The following is a 20,430-nucleotide window of genomic DNA, read 5'->3' as shown; positions in this document are numbered from 1 at the left end:
AGGATTTAGGACAGGCTGGTCCCTGAGCTGCCAGCTTTGTGTGTGTCTTTGGGTGTGTGGACTGCCCTCAGTGTGGTTGAGTAAGTGGGTAGGTTGTAGATGAGGATTTAGGACAGGTCTTGCTGCTTTGGTGGCTGAGTGACAGCAGACACCTGGACTTCCACTGCGTCTGTGTGGCAGGACTGATCCTAGGGCTGGGCACTCTCAGGTCCTGGTAGAGATGGGATCCTGGTACCTTGGGTAAGTGAAGTGAGGTGGGACAGTCAGATAGGCAGGACGTCCCTCAATGCCTTCTATGGCTACCTTTCCTAGAAAATGTCACTAATGCCAAGGGCCTGGATGTCAGTGCTCATGTCCCATTCTCTCGGAAAATACTCATTGACCCCTTCCTTAGTGGAGCATAGAACAGCAGGCACAGAGCACCCAGGAGACGAATGTGTGCTCTGGGAGCCGGGAAGGCCACCAAGAAGGAGGGAGATGGGGTGAGGCCTCACTGCTCTGCTCACCTCAGGCTGAATATTTTCTACAGTGCTAAGTATGCTGAAGCATGTGAGGGTAGGGCTGTGTCCCGCAGAGGCTCATGGGAGAGGCAGGAGGATCTCTCCCAAGGACATAACACTTCTGTGGACTCTTCTTGGCACACCCTGGGTTGTAGCTGCAGCTCTTCAGTCTCTCTTGTCAGAATTGCCTGTGTCCCAAGGAGGCCTGAGAGTGTACTCAGGGAGCATCTAGGTGACCCAAGCAAGTTCTTGTTCTGTTCTTCCCTCTCTTCCTCCCTCCCTCCCTCCCTCCCTCCTTTCTTTCTTTTTAGAAGATTTTATTTTTAGTATGTTTATGAGTGTTTTACCTGCACATGTGTACAGTGTTTGCACAGGCCAGAAAAGAACATCAGATCCTCTGGAACCAAAATTGCAGACCACCGTGAGCCGCCATGTGGGTGTCGGGAACCAAACCTGGGTCCTCTGAAGGAGCAGCAAATGTGTCTAACCTCTGAGCCGTCTCTCCAGCTCTATGATTCTGTCCCCTTAAGTTCTTAGCACAGGCACACCATTGCTAAGTATCTCTGAGTGGTGGCCCTTGACAGTATTCATAGGTTGAGGACACTCACCTGCCGTCTGAGGCCACCATCCAGCCGGTTGTGGCCTTTCTTCCTTCTGAGTGCTTCCAGTGTGCTCAGGCCAGGACTGAGGACAGTGCAGAGGACGGCAGGAGTCAGTCAGTGGATCAACAGTCAGTGGCTAGAGTGAGCTTGCATGCCTTGTCTGAGGTACACTGTGGCTTTCCCAGCTTTCCGTAAGGGGTTTCCTTAGCACTTCCTGGAGGGCACTCTGGTTTAGAGATGGAAGTCAAGCAGCCAGTGTCGGGGTGGTGCTCCCTGGCCCAGGCTGAGCTAATGGGTTGTTAGCAGATAGGATTAAAAGCTCTTTGCCACGGGACCCTGGGGGTCAGTGAGACGGGCACGCCTGCGCCACTGTGCTGTGTGGTGAGGAAGAAAGGCCCTGTCCTAACTGTCTGGTTCACCTTGTACTCACAGGCTGCTGGCAGGCCAGTCAAATTCCCCAGCATCTCCAGGAGCCCCACGTCCCCTGCCAGCTCCGGGAACTTTAACCACTCGCCTCATTCTTCAGGGGGTGCCAGTGGCGTGGGCAGCATGAGCAGGCTGGGGGGAGAGCTGCATAACCGCTCAGGTAAGCAGTCACAGGCCGCTCCAGAAAATGGGAGAGTCCCTGGCCAGTCCCCTCCTGTCCCCTGCTCCGCCTACATGCAACACCAGAGGCTGCTGTATGGCTGTACGCCATCCCCTTCTTGGTGCCGCTGGGGATTTTTTAATGAACTACCAATTCAGGGTTGCCTTTGCTCATTTTCCCGAGATGAGGCTAGAGGGAGAAGGAAGAAGTCAAGCCCCTAATGCTTTTCTTATTTCTTATAAAATGTTATAAGAAATGGAGAAAAATGCCAAGGGTTTTCATGATGTACAAACTGATTGAAGGCTAAGCCTGGGGAAATTTCTCTTCTGTCGTTGGTTGAACAGAGTAGGATTCTGAAGCTCCAACTGGGCAAGAGATGGGCCCAGACTTACCCAGCAAGCTGGAGGCAAGGAAATGTCAAAGCAGGGGGCCCCATGGTTCTAGGCTACGGCATACTCACAAGTCCTCCCAAAGATCTCCAGGACTAAACAAAGACGGCTCTTTGAGAGGGCCCCCACCCATGGCAGCTACTGCAGAAGACGTCCATGCGTCCATGCGTCTGGGAGGAAAACGTGAAGACCAGATGAGCCAAAAGACAAAAGGGGCGGGGGGGGGGGCATAAGCTCACCCATGAGGGCTCACTCATCACTAACATCTTGCTGTGACTTTGCACAGTGTTTTATTTTGTGCATATTATGAATATTTATACAGTCAGAATGATTTGTTGAACACTCTGCCAGGCCCAAGGCTGAGCCATTTCAATGGTCCCAGAATAATCCCTTTACATTGTTGTCTTGTCAGCATGCTCCAGGGGAGGGAGCTGGGCTCCAGCGACTCCCCCGAGCTCATACAGCTCAGAGCCCTGCTGTGCAGGGTGGGATGGAGTGGGGATGGAGTGAGGGCAGGAGGGTTTTAAGTACTCTCAGAGCTCCCTTGGAGTGGCCACTTCTTAGTGAGCTCTGTCCACGACTGTCCTATATTCTTGCTCATGCAAATAATGTCTCCCAAAATTTAAACAAACAAACAAACAAACCTGTTTTCTAATTTATTTCATGTATGAGTATTTGTGTGGGTGCATGTGTAACTTGCCCTGAGTGTGGAGGTCAGAGGACCATTTGTAGGAGTTGGTTCTCCTCTTATTGCTTGGACCATTTGGTTTGTCATCTTGCTGCCCCCAGGAGATATCTTCAGGTTTGCTCAGTGAGCTCTGTAGCCTGAGCTCCAAGGCTTAGTCAGCTGTTTGCCTTTTAAAAAACATGAATGTTGCCGGGCAGAAGTGATGGTGGTGGAGCACTGTCCAACACGGGGGGGCAGGGGCAGGGGCAGGGGCAGGGGCAGGGGCAGGGGCAGGGGCAGGGAGATCTCTGCGTCCTAGGCCACCCTGATCTACAGAGCAAGTTCTAGGACAGCCAGGGCTACAGAGAGAAACACTGTTTTGAAAAACAAAACAAAAACAAATAAAACAAGAAAAAAATAGAACAGGCCCCCACCTCTGAAAGAAGTTAGTGCTGTTGGCTAGCTTGTTCCTAACAAGCTTGCTACTGTTGTGTTATACCCCTCATTCACTTTTCGATTTTTATCGTGGTCGGCTATCACTAAGCTGTTCAGGCAGGCCTTGAACTTGCAGTTCTTCTGCCTCAGTCCTCCCAGTACTCTCTGCATCGCCACATCCGGCCGGTCAGTACATCCCACCTTCCGGTTCCCTGTGGAGCGCTGGCAGGTACATCTGTTCCATGAATACCTCCTGCCAGTGGCTCAGCCCCAGGGGGTAAGGGTGTGCGTGTGTGCGTGTGTGCGTGTGTGTGTGTCTGCTCATGCATGTGTATGTGTCCATGTGTCAGTCAACCCCTCTCCAGGTTACAGTATACTCAGAGAAGCTGAGAGGGAAAATGGCAGTTAGGGTGCAGTTAGAAGCCTAGAGCTCAGTGCTCATAGGTTCTATGGCATTAGGGAGTTACACATGCTGGGCCTGAAGGAGTGAAGACAAGCCAGCTCTTGTCACCCTGCTTCTCACTGTGGCGCTCAGCCCTCCTGCAGCTCCTTTGGGGCCCTGTGTAGAACTCTTACAAGCCTGAACCTTGAGACAGCTCACAGTCCCCCACGAGGCAGGAAGGACTTGCCACAATGCTCACTCCTGTCTCTTGTCTCCTCAGGTGGCAGCGTAGACAGTGTCCTCTCCCAGATCGCTGCTCAGAGGAAAAAAGCGGCTGGCCTGTGTGAGCAGAAGCCCCCCTGCCAGCAGTCCAGTCCTGTGGGGCCAGCGACCGGCTCCAGCCCACCTGAGCTGCCAGCCTCCCTCCTGGGCAGTGGTAGTGGCTCTTCCAATGTTACTTCCAGCAGCAAGGTGCTTGTTCTCAGGATGCCTGCGGCACCTGTACAATGTTCTCCCATGGCCCACATGCAGCGCTGGGGTGTCGGGTTGGGAGTAACCTCACAGGCATTGCAGTCATGGCCACGCCTAACTTCCTGCACAGGTCTGACTCTGCCCCTGTTGTCCCATGTTCACCCACCTCTTCTCCAGGGTCAGGGGTGGGAGGTGGGGGTGGAGGCACTGGAACGGGCTCAGGTGCACACTTGCGTGTGTCCGTTCTGTCCTCTGTAGAGAGCAGAGGGTTAACACGGGATGGGACAGCCTGCTGGATTAAACCGCAGCTCACTGAGCAACCCACCCCCCCACCCCCAGGTCTGAGTCTGTCTTAGCAGATGTGTGAGAAATGGTTCGTTTCTGCACAGCCTCTGCTGGCCCCACAACTTTCTTACCCCAACTCTCTTGCACAGAGAAACCTCATAATTTAAGTTCCTTTTATAATTTAGTTCCAGAAGTTTCTCCCCAACACATGAGTTTATTTCTGTTATGTTCAGAATTATTTATGTGAGGGACCTGTATAATTAAGTTTATTTTAGAGTTCAGCTATAGACTCCTCCGAGATCTTGATGCATTTTCTTTATAAGATATATAAAGTTATATAATTAGTGTATTTCTCTTTTCACATTTTCTATATGGCCACTCCCAGCTACTCATTAAAATGAGTCTACTAGCTGAGGGCTTTGAAATAGTTTTCTCCTTTGTTGTCTAAAATGTTCTGTTCTATTCTGATGGTTTCATTAACTGCGTTAAATACCATTTAGCTTTCTGTCACTGATGTTGGAGACAGGCATGTAAGCTGTTAACTGTTACCACCCTGGGCTGCACGTGGTAACTTTAACAACATACAAATATATCCTGGTGAAAGAAGTTAGGTGCCAAAAGATAGGTCCTAGAGACAGTCGGTGGAGAACGATCTAGTTCCGAGGTCTCCTGATGCTTGGTCTAGTGATAACTCTCCACACCTTCCTGCTGCCCCTGACTCTCAGGGTAGGTTCTAAGGAATCAGTTCCTGCCCCCGAGAGAGTCCGGTTCAGCTGCAACTCTTGGAAACCACTGCCCCAATCAGAGGACACTGAAATGGGCGTTCCGTCGCAGACTCTCTTAGTAAGAAGACATGAAGTGCTTTTCAATGGCTCCCTCAGGAAGAATAGAAATTAGTTTTCAAAACGGGAGCCTCCTAGATTTGGATTTTGTCCTCTGTTTTAAAGCAGGAAGCTCACTGCTGTGGTGGGGTATGCATGAGGCCAGTCTGGCTTGTACCCCAATCATGGGAAGGCAGGAAGGGTGAGTGGGAGCGAGGACCTACCTCCTCATCTCTGAAGGAGGGTTCAGCCTCTCTCTCCATCCCAGAGCTATAGCTCACGTGTGCTTAGCTGCGAACCTTCATCAGCAGCTGAATCTGAGCCTCTTTCCTGACCCACTGTTGGCTGGTTTTGTTTTAAATTTTCAGTCATTTGAGACTTTTCCCGAGTCTTCCTATTACTGAGGCATAGCTCAGCTCTGCTGTATGTAGGTCTGTTTCCCCCCCTGTAGGTGTTTCAGGGTCTGTTTTATGCCCTAGAGTGTGACCTGTCTTGGTGAGTATCCCATAGCCACTTAAGAAAAGCATCTGTCCTCTTGCTGCCTCTGGGAAAGGGGCTATGTGAATGTCACTCTGGGGACTGTTGTGGGGGATAGGGGTGGGGGCTGGTCCATGTGTTCCATATCCTGATTGGCTGACTCTCATCAGTCACTTAGAGGTGTGACAGCATCTGTAACAGAGTCAGGTAAGTTCTCTCTTCAGGTCTGTCACTTCCTTCCCCACTTAAAGTTCTATACACCCTTGGGACTGAAACGGTTTGGTTGGTTGGTTTGAGACAGGAACTCATTATGTAGACAAGGCTGGCCTCAAACTCAGAGATCCTTCTGCCTCTGCCTCTGCCTCCCCAGTGCTGACATTAAAGCTGTTCTGTAGTATGCTTGGTGGTTAATGTGTTTTAATGACCCTGTATTACACTATAGGGTTTCTCTATCCCCTAAGATTGGGAGCAAGGTGGATTTTTATGATACTGCAAGAAAGAATGTAGCCCCAATAATCCTCTTAAACTCTGGAATCTTCCACACAAGTCAAGTCCAGTGGTGGGTGAAAAGGACACCCCTTCCAACTGAGGGGCTCCTTATGCGAGTTAGAGTCAGCATTAGAAAAATCAGTGACTTTGGCATACCATATAAAAGATGAACGAATAAATGCAGGAAAAGCGTCTAACATTCAGAATCCAGGGGCTGGAAAGATGGCTCAGTGGTTAAAAACACTGGCTGTCCTCCCAGAGGACCCAGGTCAGCACCCACATGGTGACTCAGAGCCATCTGTAACTCCAGCCCCAGGTGATCTGATGCCCTCTTCTGACCTTCTAGGACACCTCGCACGTTTGTGGTGCACACAGAGCAGCTATGGAGGGGATTTCCCGAATTAGGTGAGAAATAAGTATAGCGGGACCACTGTTGCCAAAGACCAAGCACTCCCTGATGGGGAAGCAGGATGCCGGAATACAGAGGGGCTTACAGCTCACAGCCTGCGCTAGAGACTGCAGTCAGTGTCACCAAGGAAGGAACCTAGCTCTGCCCTTAGACAGCATGTCTGTCCGTATAGGAAACCAAACGGAATCTCTACAGATACTCATGGCTAATAAACTACTTTAGCAAGGTCAGCATAAGAGACTCTGGGCTGGGCTGTCACTCAGAGAACACAAGGTCAATATATGAGGTCAGTTGCATTTCTTTATACCAATAGTAGACAATTAGAACTTTTTTAAAGTTAGCTTTATTTTGTGTGTGTGAGCATTTTGCATGCATCTGTATCTGTACCACGTGTGTTTATAGGTGCCCAGAAGGCAGAAGAGAATATTGGGACGCCAGGGTTAGTGATGGTTCTGAGCTGCCATGTGGGTGCTGGGAACTGAACCTGGATCCTCTGGAAGAGCAGCCAGTGCTCCTAACCACCGAGCCATCTCTCCAGCCCCAACAATTACAATTTTTAATTTGACATTTTATAAATATCATTTACGTAAGACTATATGAAAATGAAGTGTGTTTAAATTTAGTAAAACGTGTAGAATCTGTAGGTTGAAAACTGGAACACTGGTAAATCCCAGAAGCTCAATTCTGTGGAGAGATGGGAGGCGCAGTGTTGTTTAAGTGTGAGCCCAGGCTTCCTGGCCACCAGTCCGTGCTGCCCTGCGTCTAAGTCTGTGATACAGCATCACAGTCCTGGCTAGGTGTGCCGTTGACTGGGCACCGCCATGTCCCAACATACAGCATCCATCCTCATCCCCTGTCCTACTGACTGATGGCTTCTATTTTCTTTTTTTTTTAATGCCCTGTGCAGAAACTGGACCCTGGCAAACGGCCTCCCTCTGGAACTTCTGCTACCTCTAAAAGCACCTCTCCCACCCTCACGCCTTCCCCCTCTCCCAAAGGCCACACTGCGGAGTCCTCAGTGTCTTCCTCCTCGTCCCACCGGCAATCTAAGAGCAGTGGGGGCTCTAGCAGTGGCACCATCACCGATGAGGGTGAGTCCCCAGGGGTCCCAAATCCACGCCTGTCCCTCCCCCACAGTGACCTGGCAGCGTCGTGCCAACCGAGGGCACACATCTCTTCCTTCCCTGGACATAAGCACACAAGTGGGATTTGAGTGTAGGCTGTTCTGCTGGTAGGCAGGCATCTGGAAGGCCTTTCCCAACCCACTTGCTCCCGCTCCCTGTGCAGTGCACAGGTCGGCGTCCTCACAGTGCTGAGGAAGGAGGCTGTGTTCAAACCAGCTTAAGAAAAGAAATTAATTGGCTCATAAGGCGGATGCTCGGGTCAGGCTTCAGGTGTGTGTGGATCCAGCCCTCAGAAATGTCTTCTGCAGACCTTGGCAGGGCTTTGGTACTAGCAGCAGCTTTGGGCTTCCTTCGTCTTTGCTGACTTTGCCACCTAGCAGAGGGAACACTAACCTTGTTGCTCTTCAATGGGTCTAAGCAAAACTCCCCCAGGGTCCAGGTCACAGGGACCTGGCTACTTGTGAATTGTTAGCATGCAGTAGCCACACTGGTCCTCACTGCTGAGAGTAAAAGAAGAAACCCGGTCTCCACGATCTTCTTAGAATGTACTCGCCACCTCAGGACCTTTGCACACTCCCCGCATGCCGCCTCATGCCCTGCTGTTCCTTCATTTATAGTCTCATGTCTCAGGGAATAGCCTGACCATCTCTGAGGATCCGCATCTCATTCCTTGTCCTCCATCTGCCCTGCTCTCTCCTTTCTCTTTGGCTGTCAGCCTCTGTCTGGTAAGTCCCTGTTGAGCATGTCCTTGCATTTCTTCTAGTCCCAGACACTGCTCTGCGTCCTCTCCTTGTCCTACCTGTTCAGATGCCCACTCCATACCCTGATCTGGGTCCTCCTGGCTCTGCTACTTCCGCACTGGGGAGGCCATGGCTCCATGCATTTGAGCCTCGTCTGCAGTGCCTGCCTGCTCTGGTGCCATTCTCTGACTGACTGAGGACTTCTGGCCTTAGCCGTGGCATTGAATGTACATTCTTGGGCAGGCAGGTTTTATTCCCAGTAGCTGGAACTTCCAGAATCTACTGCCTGCAGCCCCAGGACTGTCAGCCCAGGCCACTCTGCTCTCTTCAGACTGATCTGGGCTTTCTGGCAAGCTGAGGGCCTGCCCTAGGGGAAGAGCATGGCTGAGCACACCTAGCCTCAGCCACTGGTGGTGGTGGGGGGTCAGCCGATGTCTATTTCTGGCCTGGGGTTTCTTGGGAGACTCTTACTAGATAACTACATCTCCACCCACTCTTTCTGTGTTTTACCAAAGCCAAAATGCATTTTTTAAAAAATCCCCATCTCTTTCTCATGAAGATGAGCTGACTGGAATCCTTAAGAAGTTATCACTTGAGAAATACCAGCCCATCTTCGAGGAGCAAGAGGTAAGAAGGTTGTTCCAGGGTGTCAGCTAAGATTTACCATTAAAGCAAGGGCTTTCACATATAATATCCGTCAGTCCACCCGTCCATCTGCATCTGAGTTCCTCCCAGTGGCACAGGGCCTGAGAGTTCGCCCTTGTTCTGAAGTCTGTAGCTGTGAGCACGTCTTTGTATTGTAAACAGTTCTGTTGCATGGGCGCAGACAAGCCACACGTGCACCTGAGTTTTCAAAGTGTCTGGGAACAGTGTCAGTGGTCATCAGGGTTCCTGTCCTATACTAGTCAAAAATCGCATTTCAGCTGGGCACGCTGGCTTCTTCCTGTCATCTCAGCACTCAGACCCCTGAGGCAGGAGGATTGCTGTAGGTCCCAGGTCATCCTGGACTACAGAAGGGAGACTATTTGGGACCTGTGTAAAACAGAGAGATGCTGGGGCTAAATTCAGAACAGTTGCCATTGGCTTTCCTTGGAAGGGATGAAAATGTCCTAAAACTGGGCTGGGGCTGAGGATTGGAGGTAGTTCTGGTAACAGACAATTACCTAGCATGTCCCAAGTCCTAGGTTCAATTCCCAACACTGCTCAAAACAGGTGTGGCTGTGCACACAATCTGGGCGCTCAGGAGGCTGAGGCCTGAGGAAGTTCAAGGTTATCCTGGGATACGTCTGAGACTCTGCCCTCAAAAGGGGTGTTCTGGCACCAAGTGCACTGATTTAATTATATACTGTAAACACGGCTGCTTTGGGGGACTGTAGAGCAAGTGTGTTATATACCACTAACATTTAAACATTCACTGTATTTACCAAATAACATGCCCTGCGGCCCCTATCCCTGGGCTGTGGTCACTGGTTTAAGCTTCTCTAGTGACAGCTTGGCACATAAGAGCTGCTGTCATTCATCATCTGCTCCAAGCTGGGGACACAGGGAGAGCTGTAGAGACAGATGTGTGCCCAGCCTTCCTCCTCAGTGTTCTTCCTATCGTGTCCTATCTGTCTCCTTGGCCTTTGAAACTTCCACAGAGCTTTCCTCGTTTCCAAGAGCCGTTTCCTGATTCCTGGCTGCTGCCTACTCTTCTTTGAGGTGTCCACAGAACGTGTCTCAGAGTGTACCTCGCTTCTATTTCGTGAGCTGTGTGGCCCTGAAGCTCCATCCATCACACCCACACTGTGTGTGCAGGGCCAAGTGGATAGGACTGGCTTTGTTGGGGGTGGGAGCCTGTTCCTGCCCCGATGGGTTTCAGGCTGTTGCTGTCCACATGCAGGGTGGTGGGTGTCTTCATCTGGGCCACTTTGACAGTCTCCTAGCCCCAACTTCCTGGGATGGGAAGCCTATTAGCCTGTCTCCTAGAGCAGGGTCATTTCTTCTCAACACATAGACAGGCCAATAGGGCCGGCAGCGTGTCACCTGCAAGGACAAGGGGTACAGTTGTGCATGTCTCTGCTGGTGTCTCTGCCTCGGCTCTCCATGGCCCTTCTCTCCTCTTCTGCCCCTGCTTATCTCTCAGGCTGTCTTTCCACAGTACATGCCTTGTCCTGCAGGGGGACATGCAGCGAGCACTCCTATGAACTCTATTACCACATGCAATCACATGGGAATTCCCTTCCTAGGGGCAGAACATTCAGTCCTTCAGATCCCTGTCCCCAAGATGTCCCTCTGTTCATTTTAAACCTTCCCACAATGCCTCTGTTGGAAGGCACAGGGCTAGGCTGTGTAGCATTAGTCTTGAAGTGTCAGGCCAGACTTGGAAGTCATAGTGGGTTCACCTAGAAGCCTCAGTGACCCCTCTGCATGGCCTATGTGCAGTAAGGAACAGTGTCCCTAGACAGTGACAAGTCCCCTTCTCCCCAGGTGGACATGGAAGCTTTCCTCACACTCACCGACGGTGACCTGCAGGAGCTGGGGATTAAGACGGATGGTTCCCGGCAGCAGATTCTGGCGGCCATCTCTGAGCTGAATGCGGGCAAGGTACTGTGTTCCAGCCTCCCCCTACCTTGTTCACACGCTGAAGGTCACCAGGAGCCTCATGATGGTCCCTCTTAGTCTCCTCCGGCAGATGGCAGACTTGGCCTGCTTGCACACTCTTGGTGACTGAGAGGCCATTGCCTCCGCACCCTGCCTGTTTCCTTTGCTGGTGCCTCTCTGCACGAGGTTGCAGCTCTTCCAGTCTGATACATACTCCTCGGGTGGCTTCAACCCTAGGAATGGGGTTGCCTCTGGCAACACTGTGGGGTGAGAGCCCTGGGATCAAGACTGGGTGTGGGAGGAGTCTCAGGGCAGGCTGTTCCCTCTCTGGGCCTCCGTGTCCTGTCCACAGAGCTGCAGTGCCTAGCAGAGACACCTGAGGCTGTCAGATGCCATTATGTGCCCTATGTCCCACATCGATACCTGGTGTTATATTTCATCACCTTTAAAAGTGAATGCCAGCAGTGCCCCCTCTCCAAGGTGCACACACACAAATACTGGCTGCTGGCAGGCCGCTCAGACCCCCGTCTTTTTGCCCCTTCCCCGTTAAACGCTTGGCTCGGCAGCTGGGATGTTTGCTTGCCTGCTGTTTTTCTCCATCCCTCCTCGCAGCTTCCCACTTGTGGAGCAGTAGCATGGTGTCAGGGCTGTATAGACACTCTGCCTTTTTCTTCATGGTTTGACTGTTCCCTGGTTGTGCTGCACTATGCGAGGTGAGGCAGGAGCATGGCCAGGCTTCTGGTTTCTTTTCTGCCCTGGGGACTGTGTTCTGTAACAGTGAACAGATGAACAGTGCCCAAGCCAAAAAGTATTTATGCTGCCTTTTATCATCTGCAAGTCACTCAGCAAACATGTCTTACTCAGCCCTGATAAGGGCAGAGTCTGTGCAGCTGCCTGGCATGGAAGGGAGTAGAGACTCCTAGACTTGATCCTGTCTGGCTTCCATGTTGGGCATCTAAGGCAGGAGCTGAACCCAGGGCTTCTGGCCTCTTGCTCCCCTCTGTTATATTACCAGGTCTGGGCCAATGGCTTCTGTCGCTTCTGTTAGGTGACCATTCATGGGTGAGTGAGAGCACCAGGCACTGCATGGCTGGCATTGTCCTGGTCTGTGCTGTGAGTCTCTGAAAGTGTCTTACCTGGGCAGTGGGCGGGCGGGGGCCCAGCCCAGAGGCAGGCGGCAGTCCTTGACTTCCAGTCCAGCAAGGCTCCTGCTCAGCTCTCAGATGTGGAGACTGGGGAGGCGCAGACAGGCCAGAGGCCTGTCTCCACGGTTAGCAAGGGTGTCTGCTAGGGGACGGAAGCCCTTGGCTAGTCCACCAAATCCTCACAGAAGGCTGAAGCACTGACTTATTCATGGAAAAGAATCTGTTGTTGAGTGCTGAGAGCTGAGCATCTCTGTGACTAGCACTGTGCCATAGACGCCACACAGAGAGGTAGAGGGATGTATGCAAGGTCATAGTCAGGAAGAGGCAGAGGCTGGATTGGAACTCAGACTTGGTGTGACCATGCGTCTCAGCGTCAGTAATCCACATGCACATGTGGGGAAGGGAGGCATGGCAGGCCCTGTCCTCTATGTAGAGTGGGGTCTCCATAGGTGGGACCTGCAGAGGCCTAACCAAGGATGTGCCGGAGGAGGGGAGACCTGGATAAGGCACTGGGTAAAAGAGCCGGAGACAGGGACAGACTGGGCCATGTAAAGCAGCATGGCAGATGCCAGAGGGCACTGTCGAAGGCTGGGACAGTGGAATGACCCAGGCGAGGGAGGGCAGGATCTTGAAAAAGATCAAAGAATGTTAGGGCTGTGGATTGGAGGTTCTACTTCCCTACCAGCCTTGAGAGCAGACATGAGGCTAAAGAAAGGATGACAGGAAAGCCAGCTTAGACCAGTTCAGGAAGAGAACCAGAGAACATTCTGAACGGGGATGGTAAGGAGAGGCAGGGAGCCAGCACCACAGGAGCTGGCATGGGAGGTGGATAGAGCCACTGTGACCTCCTCTACCCTGCAAAGCTCTGGACTCCCTGGCCCAGGGAGACAAATAGAAAGGTGTGTGTCCTCCGTAGAGGTGACTGTCCTCAGCAGAATAGATGACGAGACAGCCACAGACACCCCAAGGGCATTTCCCACCACTGCAGAATAGAACCTTCTGTTCTCTACCAGGTTGGCTGCCTCCTGCCCCTGCTTAGCACAGGCCCTGTACTCTGTCCTGAGCGTGGCTCCTCACAAGCAGCAGGGTGGGTCAGCTAGGCCATGTTCCCTGGAGCGTCTGTGGGGAGAAGCCCCCGAGTACCTGAGATGCTGAGCTGAGGGCACCTGTGTCCTTCCCCTGAGACGCCCGCACCCGACAGGCCAGGCAATCTACCCGAGTCACTCCGGGGAGAAGTTGTCCAGGTACAGTCCATGGGTAAGGGGCAGCGCAACCGTGTCTTAGAGGAAGTTGTGATGGGGAGAAATTTAATATAACAAAAACCTTCAGCTGCACTTCCTGCTCTGCTTCTTAGCGTGACAGATTGAATAGAGCATAAATCCTAGGCCAGATGCAGCTCTCAGATCCCAGCCTGCACCCCTGGACCTGGCTACTCAGGGCGGGCTCTGCCTGGCCCTGTTTGGGGACTCCAGCTCCTCACTGAGCCTGAGCACTGACTTCTTTTGATTGACTCCTTTTGACACTTAGCTCAGAAGGAGGACACACACTGAAGGCTGCATCTCTGAGATGCCAGTGAGAGGCCCTTGCTTCTTGCTGTCTGGGTCCACAGCATGGTGAAGAGGTAGAGAATCAGCTAAGTAGGTCTAGACAGGCACTTTATTATTTTTCAATTAATTTTTTATGCACATGGGTGGCCTGTATGCATGCTTGTATACCACATGCCTGCAGTACCCAAGTAGACCAGAAGATGGCATCAGACTCCGAGACTGGAGTTAAGGTTTTAAGCCCCATACAGACAGGTGCTGGGAGTCCAGCCAGTGTCCTCTGGGGAAGAAGCTCATGCTCTAAATGCTGAGCCATCTTTCTAGGCCCTGGAGAAGCACTTTTTAAAACTACACTGCAGTGGGATCATGAGCAGGCTTTGCAGGGAGGAAGGGGTTCTTTCTGTTATGTGTCCTGATGGAAAATACACATCTGACTCTAAGAAGTGCTCCAGCGTTGTAACGTAGATCTTTTTGTTTTCAAGTGAGGGCAAGGATAAGACTCCGTTGATAGAATGTTCACCTAGCAGTCTCGAAGTCCTGTGTTCTCAGGACTGCGTAAGACAGTACCTATGGCGGTGCAGGCCTGCACTCCTGCCCAACACCCAGGACCAGGAGGCAGGAGGGTCAAGAGGTCAAGGCCGTCCTCACCTAGAAAGCAAGTCCAAGGCCAACCTGAGATAGTGGAGAGCCTTGTCCAGGAAAAGCAAAATCGGGAATTGAGTCATCCTTACCCGCTTAACAAGTTCAAGCCAGCCTTGGGCAAGGAGTGCACGTTACATGTCTGTGGTCGGCCTAAACCGTTTAGTAAAGAGCCGTAGAGCCTGTCTGCCAGCCAGGCCTCCAGATGAGCGTGAGCACCACTGCTAGGCCCTCCCATCCCCAGTGGGCTGCGTGCTACGAAGGCTCAGCAGAAGCCATCACCGCCCTCCTCCCTCCCTCGGTGCTAGGCCTTTGCTTTGTTGTCTTCCCTCTTTTTGTGATTTTTTTTTTAAACTAAGTTCGTACAGTATAAAAATGATTAAGGAGTTTTATAAGAAATCATGTCCTCCTCTCTTGGAAGCCAACGCTGTTCACGTTGGGGCAAATTACTCTGCAGTGTCCTGTGCCCAGCGGCTCTTAAAAAAACAAAAACAGAAACTAAAAAAGAGCCGAGATAAATTTGGATCTGATTTTCGTTGTTAAGCATGAAATCTACATGGTTACCCCATGTCTCCTGAGGTTATTTTTAGATGGAACCTTGCTGTATTCAGAGTCCTCCTGCCTCAGCCTGCTAAGCGCTAGGATGACAGGCTTGTGTTACTGCGCCCTGCAGAGTTCTTACTGATGTACGTTTACATAGGTGTGCTAAAATCGTTTTCTAAATCCCTGCTTGCGGGTACATGGCGACCCACTGGTGGACACAGCAGACAGCTCCATATGAAGGCTTCCCAATGTCCTCAGCATAGAAGTCAACTCTAAGAGCCAGGCCACAGTACATAGGTGTCACCCTGAATTTCTTTCCAGAAAGTACCATGGATGTCCTGCTAGCTGTGTGAGTTCCCATTCCCTGGAAATCTCGTCAGCAGTGAACACTAGTGGTGTGTGTGTGTGTGTGTGTGTGTGTGTGTGTGTGTGTGTATCCATGTTACAGAGTACATGTGGAGGTCAGAGGACAACTTGCAGGACTCAATCTCAACTTGCACCAAGTGGGCACTGTAGACTGAACTTAGATCCTGGGGTTTAGGGGGAAGTGTGTTAACCCATTGAACCACCTCCACGGCCCCTTTGATTTGATTTCTAGTCATTACGTGTTTGTAGGCCCAAACATACCTTTGGTTTTAATTTACATTTCCTGAGCTACTAGATGGATCAGAGCTATTTCCTGCATGTGACAGTCATTTGCTTTTTCTTTCTGGGGATGTTCAGGCACATCAGAAGGTCCGGAGGGAGACTCCTCTAGCTGGTGCAAGTTTATAAAATGAAAGAAAAGAACCTTTGAGCTCTGGCCTTTCTGCATGGGCGCTTTCTGTCATAAAGAACAATCTTCCAAAGATAACTGCCCACCCCCTTTTTAGATGGGCATACTAATTAGCCCTGACTATCCTAGAATTTGCTCTGTAGATCAGATTGCCCTTGAACTCACAAAAGATCTGCTTGCCTCAACATCCTGAGTGCTGGGATGAAAGGGTGTGCCAACAGGCCCAGCTGATGGTACACTTCTAACTTGCTTTAAGCTTTGATCACTTCTATTCATAATTTAGAACATACAGTCTGACTATGCTGTCCCCTGGTCAGGACCTACCTGCTGCCCATGCAGAGTTTCATGAAGGTCCTACCTGCTGAGCTGCTACGCACCTTGTCCCACCTACAGACGAGGAAAGGGAGGCCCAGAGAGGTGGAGAGGCAAAAGGGACAGGTGGGATTTGAACCTAGGCTGTTGGGTTTTAATCCATGTTTAACTTGTGTGTGTGTCTATTGCTGGTATTTTTTGGGGCTCTTCTACGGGCTGAAGAAACAGCCACATCTACCTTTTCCCACAGCAAAATGGATGGGAGAGGCTTGGGGCTTTGTTGTGGGGACCCCGTTGCATTCCTGCAGTTGGGCAAGTGAGGAGTTGCCCGCCAGCCAGGTGGGACCCCAGCTGTAGCTCATCCAAGGACGAGACTCTTGCACCCTGAGGTCTCCCTTCACCAGCAGCTGGCATTGTGGGTACCGGGAGCTTCTGACTCAGTCCTGAACTTGACTCTGGCAATGAGGTAGTTGCTCCCCTCAGAACACCCATGGTTTTTTAAGAGTGCAGTGAGCCTCAACCACAGTCAGTTGAATGGATGGCCGCAAATCTAACAGGACTTTCTGTGTTTCTGTTCTGTCCACAGGGGCGTGAGAGGCAGATTCTACAGGAAACCATTCACAACTTCCACTCTTCCTTTGAGAGCAGCGCCAGCAACACCAGAGCCCCTGGCAACAGTCCCTGTACGTGAGCCTCTATGCTGTGACCTCAGTGTGGGCACTCTGAGCCTCAGTACCCCTTCACACAGTGCCAACCTGCTGCCCCAAACTGCCGCATTACATTGAACCATTCGCTGTCCCCGCTGCCAGAATAGCCCTGGTGGTACTTGTGCTGTACAGGACTCTTGTGTAGACCGAGTCTCACCTCCTGGCTCCGAAAGCACAGAGGCTCACCGTGGCCTTTTCCAAGCCAACCAGTGAGTGCCATGTCAGTTATCAGTGAGGTCTCAGGGTCCATCTGGGTGGTCCCAGAGGACAGAAGCCAGTCCTTTGGGGCAGATGTGGGCATGGCATAGTGGAAGGGGAAGGCGATGGAAAAGTGGTAGCCAATGATATCTGGACTGGGCTAAGTCCATGGGGAAGAAGTGTCACTCGTTGCCATGGAATGGTAGCACTAGAAATACCATCTGCGGAGTGGGGCTGACCCTGGCTTAGCCACTGTTCACTGAGTAATACCTAGCATGCGGCTTCATCTCCTGAGCCTTGGCTTTCCTCTGAGGTTCTCCAAGAACAGCTATGCCAAGGTGCCAAAGTCAGCTGGAGGCCAGAAAGCTGCCTGTGCCCTGGAGCTGTGTAGATGGGCAGGGTCTCGGAGGTAGTTACGTCTTTTAAATCTGTCTCCTCCTCTCCTCCCTTTCTCTTCCTCTGTCCATCTACAACAACAACCCAAGCCATGGCCGGATGGGTAAGGCCAGAAGAAACAGTGTCGAGCAGGAGGTAGCCACAGCTTGGGCGGCTCCGCTGGCCTCGGAGCCCTGAGGTGGTGAGGACTGAGCAGTGAACCCCCGCCCTTCCGCTGTGTCTGCTCCTGGGTTATTTCTTCCCTGGGACTCACAGCAAGTGGACAGAGAGAAGGCTGGCTAGCCAGATCCTCAGGGCTGATGCAGTGGGCAGAGCCTGAGAAGCCACCTTTGCAGAGGCCTGAGAATATGCAGGCCGTGCTGGATGCCGCACGGCTGCAGGTACAAACCCGAACCTGCATGTGCAAGGACGTGCTGCCCTCCAGGCCTAGGACCCTTCCAGAAAAGATGCTATACCCAGTGAACCCCTGCAGAAGGTGTGGTGAAGCACCCACTGTGAACCCCTGCAGAAGGTGTGGTGAAGCACCCGCAGTGAACCCCTGCAGAAGGTGTGGTGAAGCACCCGCAGTGAACCTCTGCAGAAGGTGTGGTGAAGCACCCACTGTGAACCCCTGCAGAAGGTGTGGTGAAGCACCCACTGTAACTGCTGTTGCTTGTTTTACGCAGTCACCAACAGGTCCTCTTCAGCATGTGAGGAAGCTCAATGCTGTCCCTAATGAAGCTGGTGCCCGAGTCTGCAGACTGCCCAGGAGAGGGGCCCGAGACCCTGGGAGTTTCCTGCTTATTCACGTGAGGCCTCCAGAGAACAGGCCAGGCTCCCCCCTGCTCTTGAGACGCTACAAGCCTGGTCACAGCCATGGTTGTAGTACAGCTGTGCACAAATGGACAGTGAGGGGAGGGTGCAGGAGGGAGCTGTTGATGAAGAGCCACGTTGGAAGAGCGCGCCAAGCCTGCCCACTTCACTTGTCTTCAGCTCCTTCCACCCCACTGGGCTTCCTTCCTGTGGCCAAAACCATGCTTGCTGCTGGCCAAAGCCCTGCCGCTGAGTGGAGCCGACTCAGCTCAGAGCAACCTCCTGTGTCCCGTGTGAGCCTTCCCTCTAAGACCAGCAGACAGGGTCATCTTCATCAGGATACCCCAGTGGCAGGACTAGAATGACCTTGTCCCAGCTCACACTGGAGTACCCTGAATGGTCAGAAGCCACGGCGCCATCTTGCTTCAGCTCTGCAGCTGGTTCATTTTTCTCTCATCAGTCACAGCATCATTTCTACACAGGGACTCAGTCCTTGGAAAGATTTTTGCTTGCCAGACCACGTCTATTAAAAATGGGGAGTCTGCCCCCTGTCTCTGTGCTCTCGAGGGCATCACATGCCGCCCGGGGTTCCTATCAAATAGCTAACATGCAGGGTGTTCCCCTGCACTCCCTTACCCCATCTCCACAGCAAGTGCTGAGGCAGCTGGAACCTTTTATTCCGGTCAGTTTGGTGACTGTGACACACGATGGTAACCCAGCTAAGGAGGGACACTGGTTTGGATGCAGGTCTCACCTCAGAGTCGTCTTCCTGATGTCAGCAACGAGTAACCCAGCCAGCAACCAAACACAAACAAATGACACTTTGTCATTTCCTCTTTGAGGTTCATTTACAGTGGGGAGGGGGTGCAAAGTGCTATAAATGGCTTGGAGATTCTTGTTTCTGGAAAGAATTCTACCTCAGCTTGGTTTTGGTTCCTCAGCTACCTGGAGCTCAAGCAAGCAGAAGGTCGTAGTGTCTAGGTGTGGAGGGGGCCTGAGAGCTGTGGACAGAGTGACTGGCCATGGGGAAGAACACGTAGGGACCAGAGCTGCCAGGGAGGGAGCATCCCCCACACAGACAAGGAGACTGTGCAAGGCTGGGTGCCAGGGTAGCCGGAGAGGAATTCAGACTAGCGGGGAATGGGCCGCCAGGTGATTCTCAGTGTTGGTAGCAGGTAGAGGTGACCCTGGCACAAAGTCTATGGTTGACCCATTGGCCTTGACCCTGACAAGTCTTTCTGCTTTGGGAAGAAGATGTGGTGTTAGCTTCAGTTTCTTCTTCTGAAATCCAAGTCACAAAACAAAATACAGACACTGCCCTAGGGCTCCTTTGAGGTCTCATCTCCATCAACATGAAAAAGTAGGAAGCAGAAGAGAGCCTTCAGTAAGTAAAACAGAATTTCCAGCCAGGCAGGTTGGGATGAAGCTCAGTGGTAGAATGCTTGCCTCTAGGTTTGCAAGGACAGGTCCAGAAGTGTGAACACAATACATGTCTATCCCAGCAGTCACATTGCTCAGAAGAATCCTTCCAAAAGGATTCGAAATTGTGTTCCAGCCAAACCGTGCCATGACAGTAGGCGAGAGGTGGAGGTGCCCTGGTGTTGCAGTGTCTTCTGTTGCTGTTAACAGAAGCCTGTCGAGGAAGAAACGGTTTATTTGACTCACAGTTCCACATTTACAGTCCATCGGGGCAGCAGAGGCAGGAGCTTGAGGGACTTGGTCACACCCATAGTCAAGGAGAGAGCCAGGGATGTACACTCAGATCTCCTTGCATCATCCAAACCTGTGAAATGGTGCCGCTCACATTCAGAGTGGGTCTTACCACTTCAGTTGTTCCTTGTGATCATACCCTCCGGCCACCTCAACCTAGCAGTCCCTCACTGAAACCCTAATGTCCACCACACCAGGTGTCTGTCCGTGTATGACAGTGGTCTGTCTACTCAGCTATAGAGGATGTCCTGACACATGCCTTGACTACAATGAACCGGAGACCCTCACTAAGGGAAAAACCAGACAGAAGACCACTTGTCTCCACAGTGGCGGGTCCATAGAGATCATGTTCTGGTGGTGGTGAGGCCGGAGTGGGAGAGGGGTGCGATAGCTGCTGGGGAGGGCTTCCCTAGAGGCTGTGACAGTGCTTTGGGGTGACTCTGCTGCTGCCCTTTAAAGCCCGATTGATGGTTACAATGGTAAGTTTTGCTTTAGGGTTTGGTTACCAGGTACAGATGATGGGCCTATATCATGGCCTGTTGCCCAGTGGCCTTACGCCCTTCTCCAGTCAGGCTCGTTGACCTCGGCTCTGCCCTCTGTAAGAAATCTGCACCTGCTCTGGGATGACTTCTCTCATATACATGGGCTGCTTTTCAGAGGGCCTTAAGTATACGGAGTCTCAAACCAGAGTCCCCAAAGCCCTGCACAG

The 20,430-nt window shown here is 51.9% G+C and overlaps 1 protein-coding gene across 7 annotated transcripts in view; it reads left to right on the top strand.

Moving 5' to 3' along the window:
• Nucleotides 1-18,919, top strand: part of Anks6 (ankyrin repeat and sterile alpha motif domain containing 6) — a 41,417-nt gene extending 22,498 nt beyond the window's left edge. Inside the window, exons 10-16 of one of the 7 annotated variants that reach the window (XR_010066413.1) lie at nt 1,535-1,688; nt 3,842-4,032; nt 7,421-7,604; nt 8,937-9,004; nt 10,018-10,164; nt 10,847-10,963; nt 16,505-16,526. Coding sequence is in view for 3 of the 7 variants with exons in the window: in NM_001015028.2 (NP_001015028.2) it covers nt 1,535-1,688; nt 3,842-4,032; nt 7,421-7,604; nt 8,937-9,004; nt 10,847-10,963; nt 16,505-16,601; nt 17,309-17,358 (861 nt within the window). In the remaining 4 variants the exon portion in view is untranslated. 7 annotated transcript variants of the gene reach the window in all.
• Nucleotides 18,920-20,430: the final 1,511 nt, after the last annotated feature.

Source organism: Rattus norvegicus, chromosome 5 (genome assembly GCF_036323735.1).
Source record: "Rattus norvegicus strain BN/NHsdMcwi chromosome 5, GRCr8, whole genome shotgun sequence".
NCBI lineage: Eukaryota > Metazoa > Chordata > Mammalia > Rodentia > Muridae > Rattus > Rattus norvegicus.
Note: the sequence above shows the minus strand (reverse complement) of the source record. Positions and strands in the feature narration are given on the sequence as shown.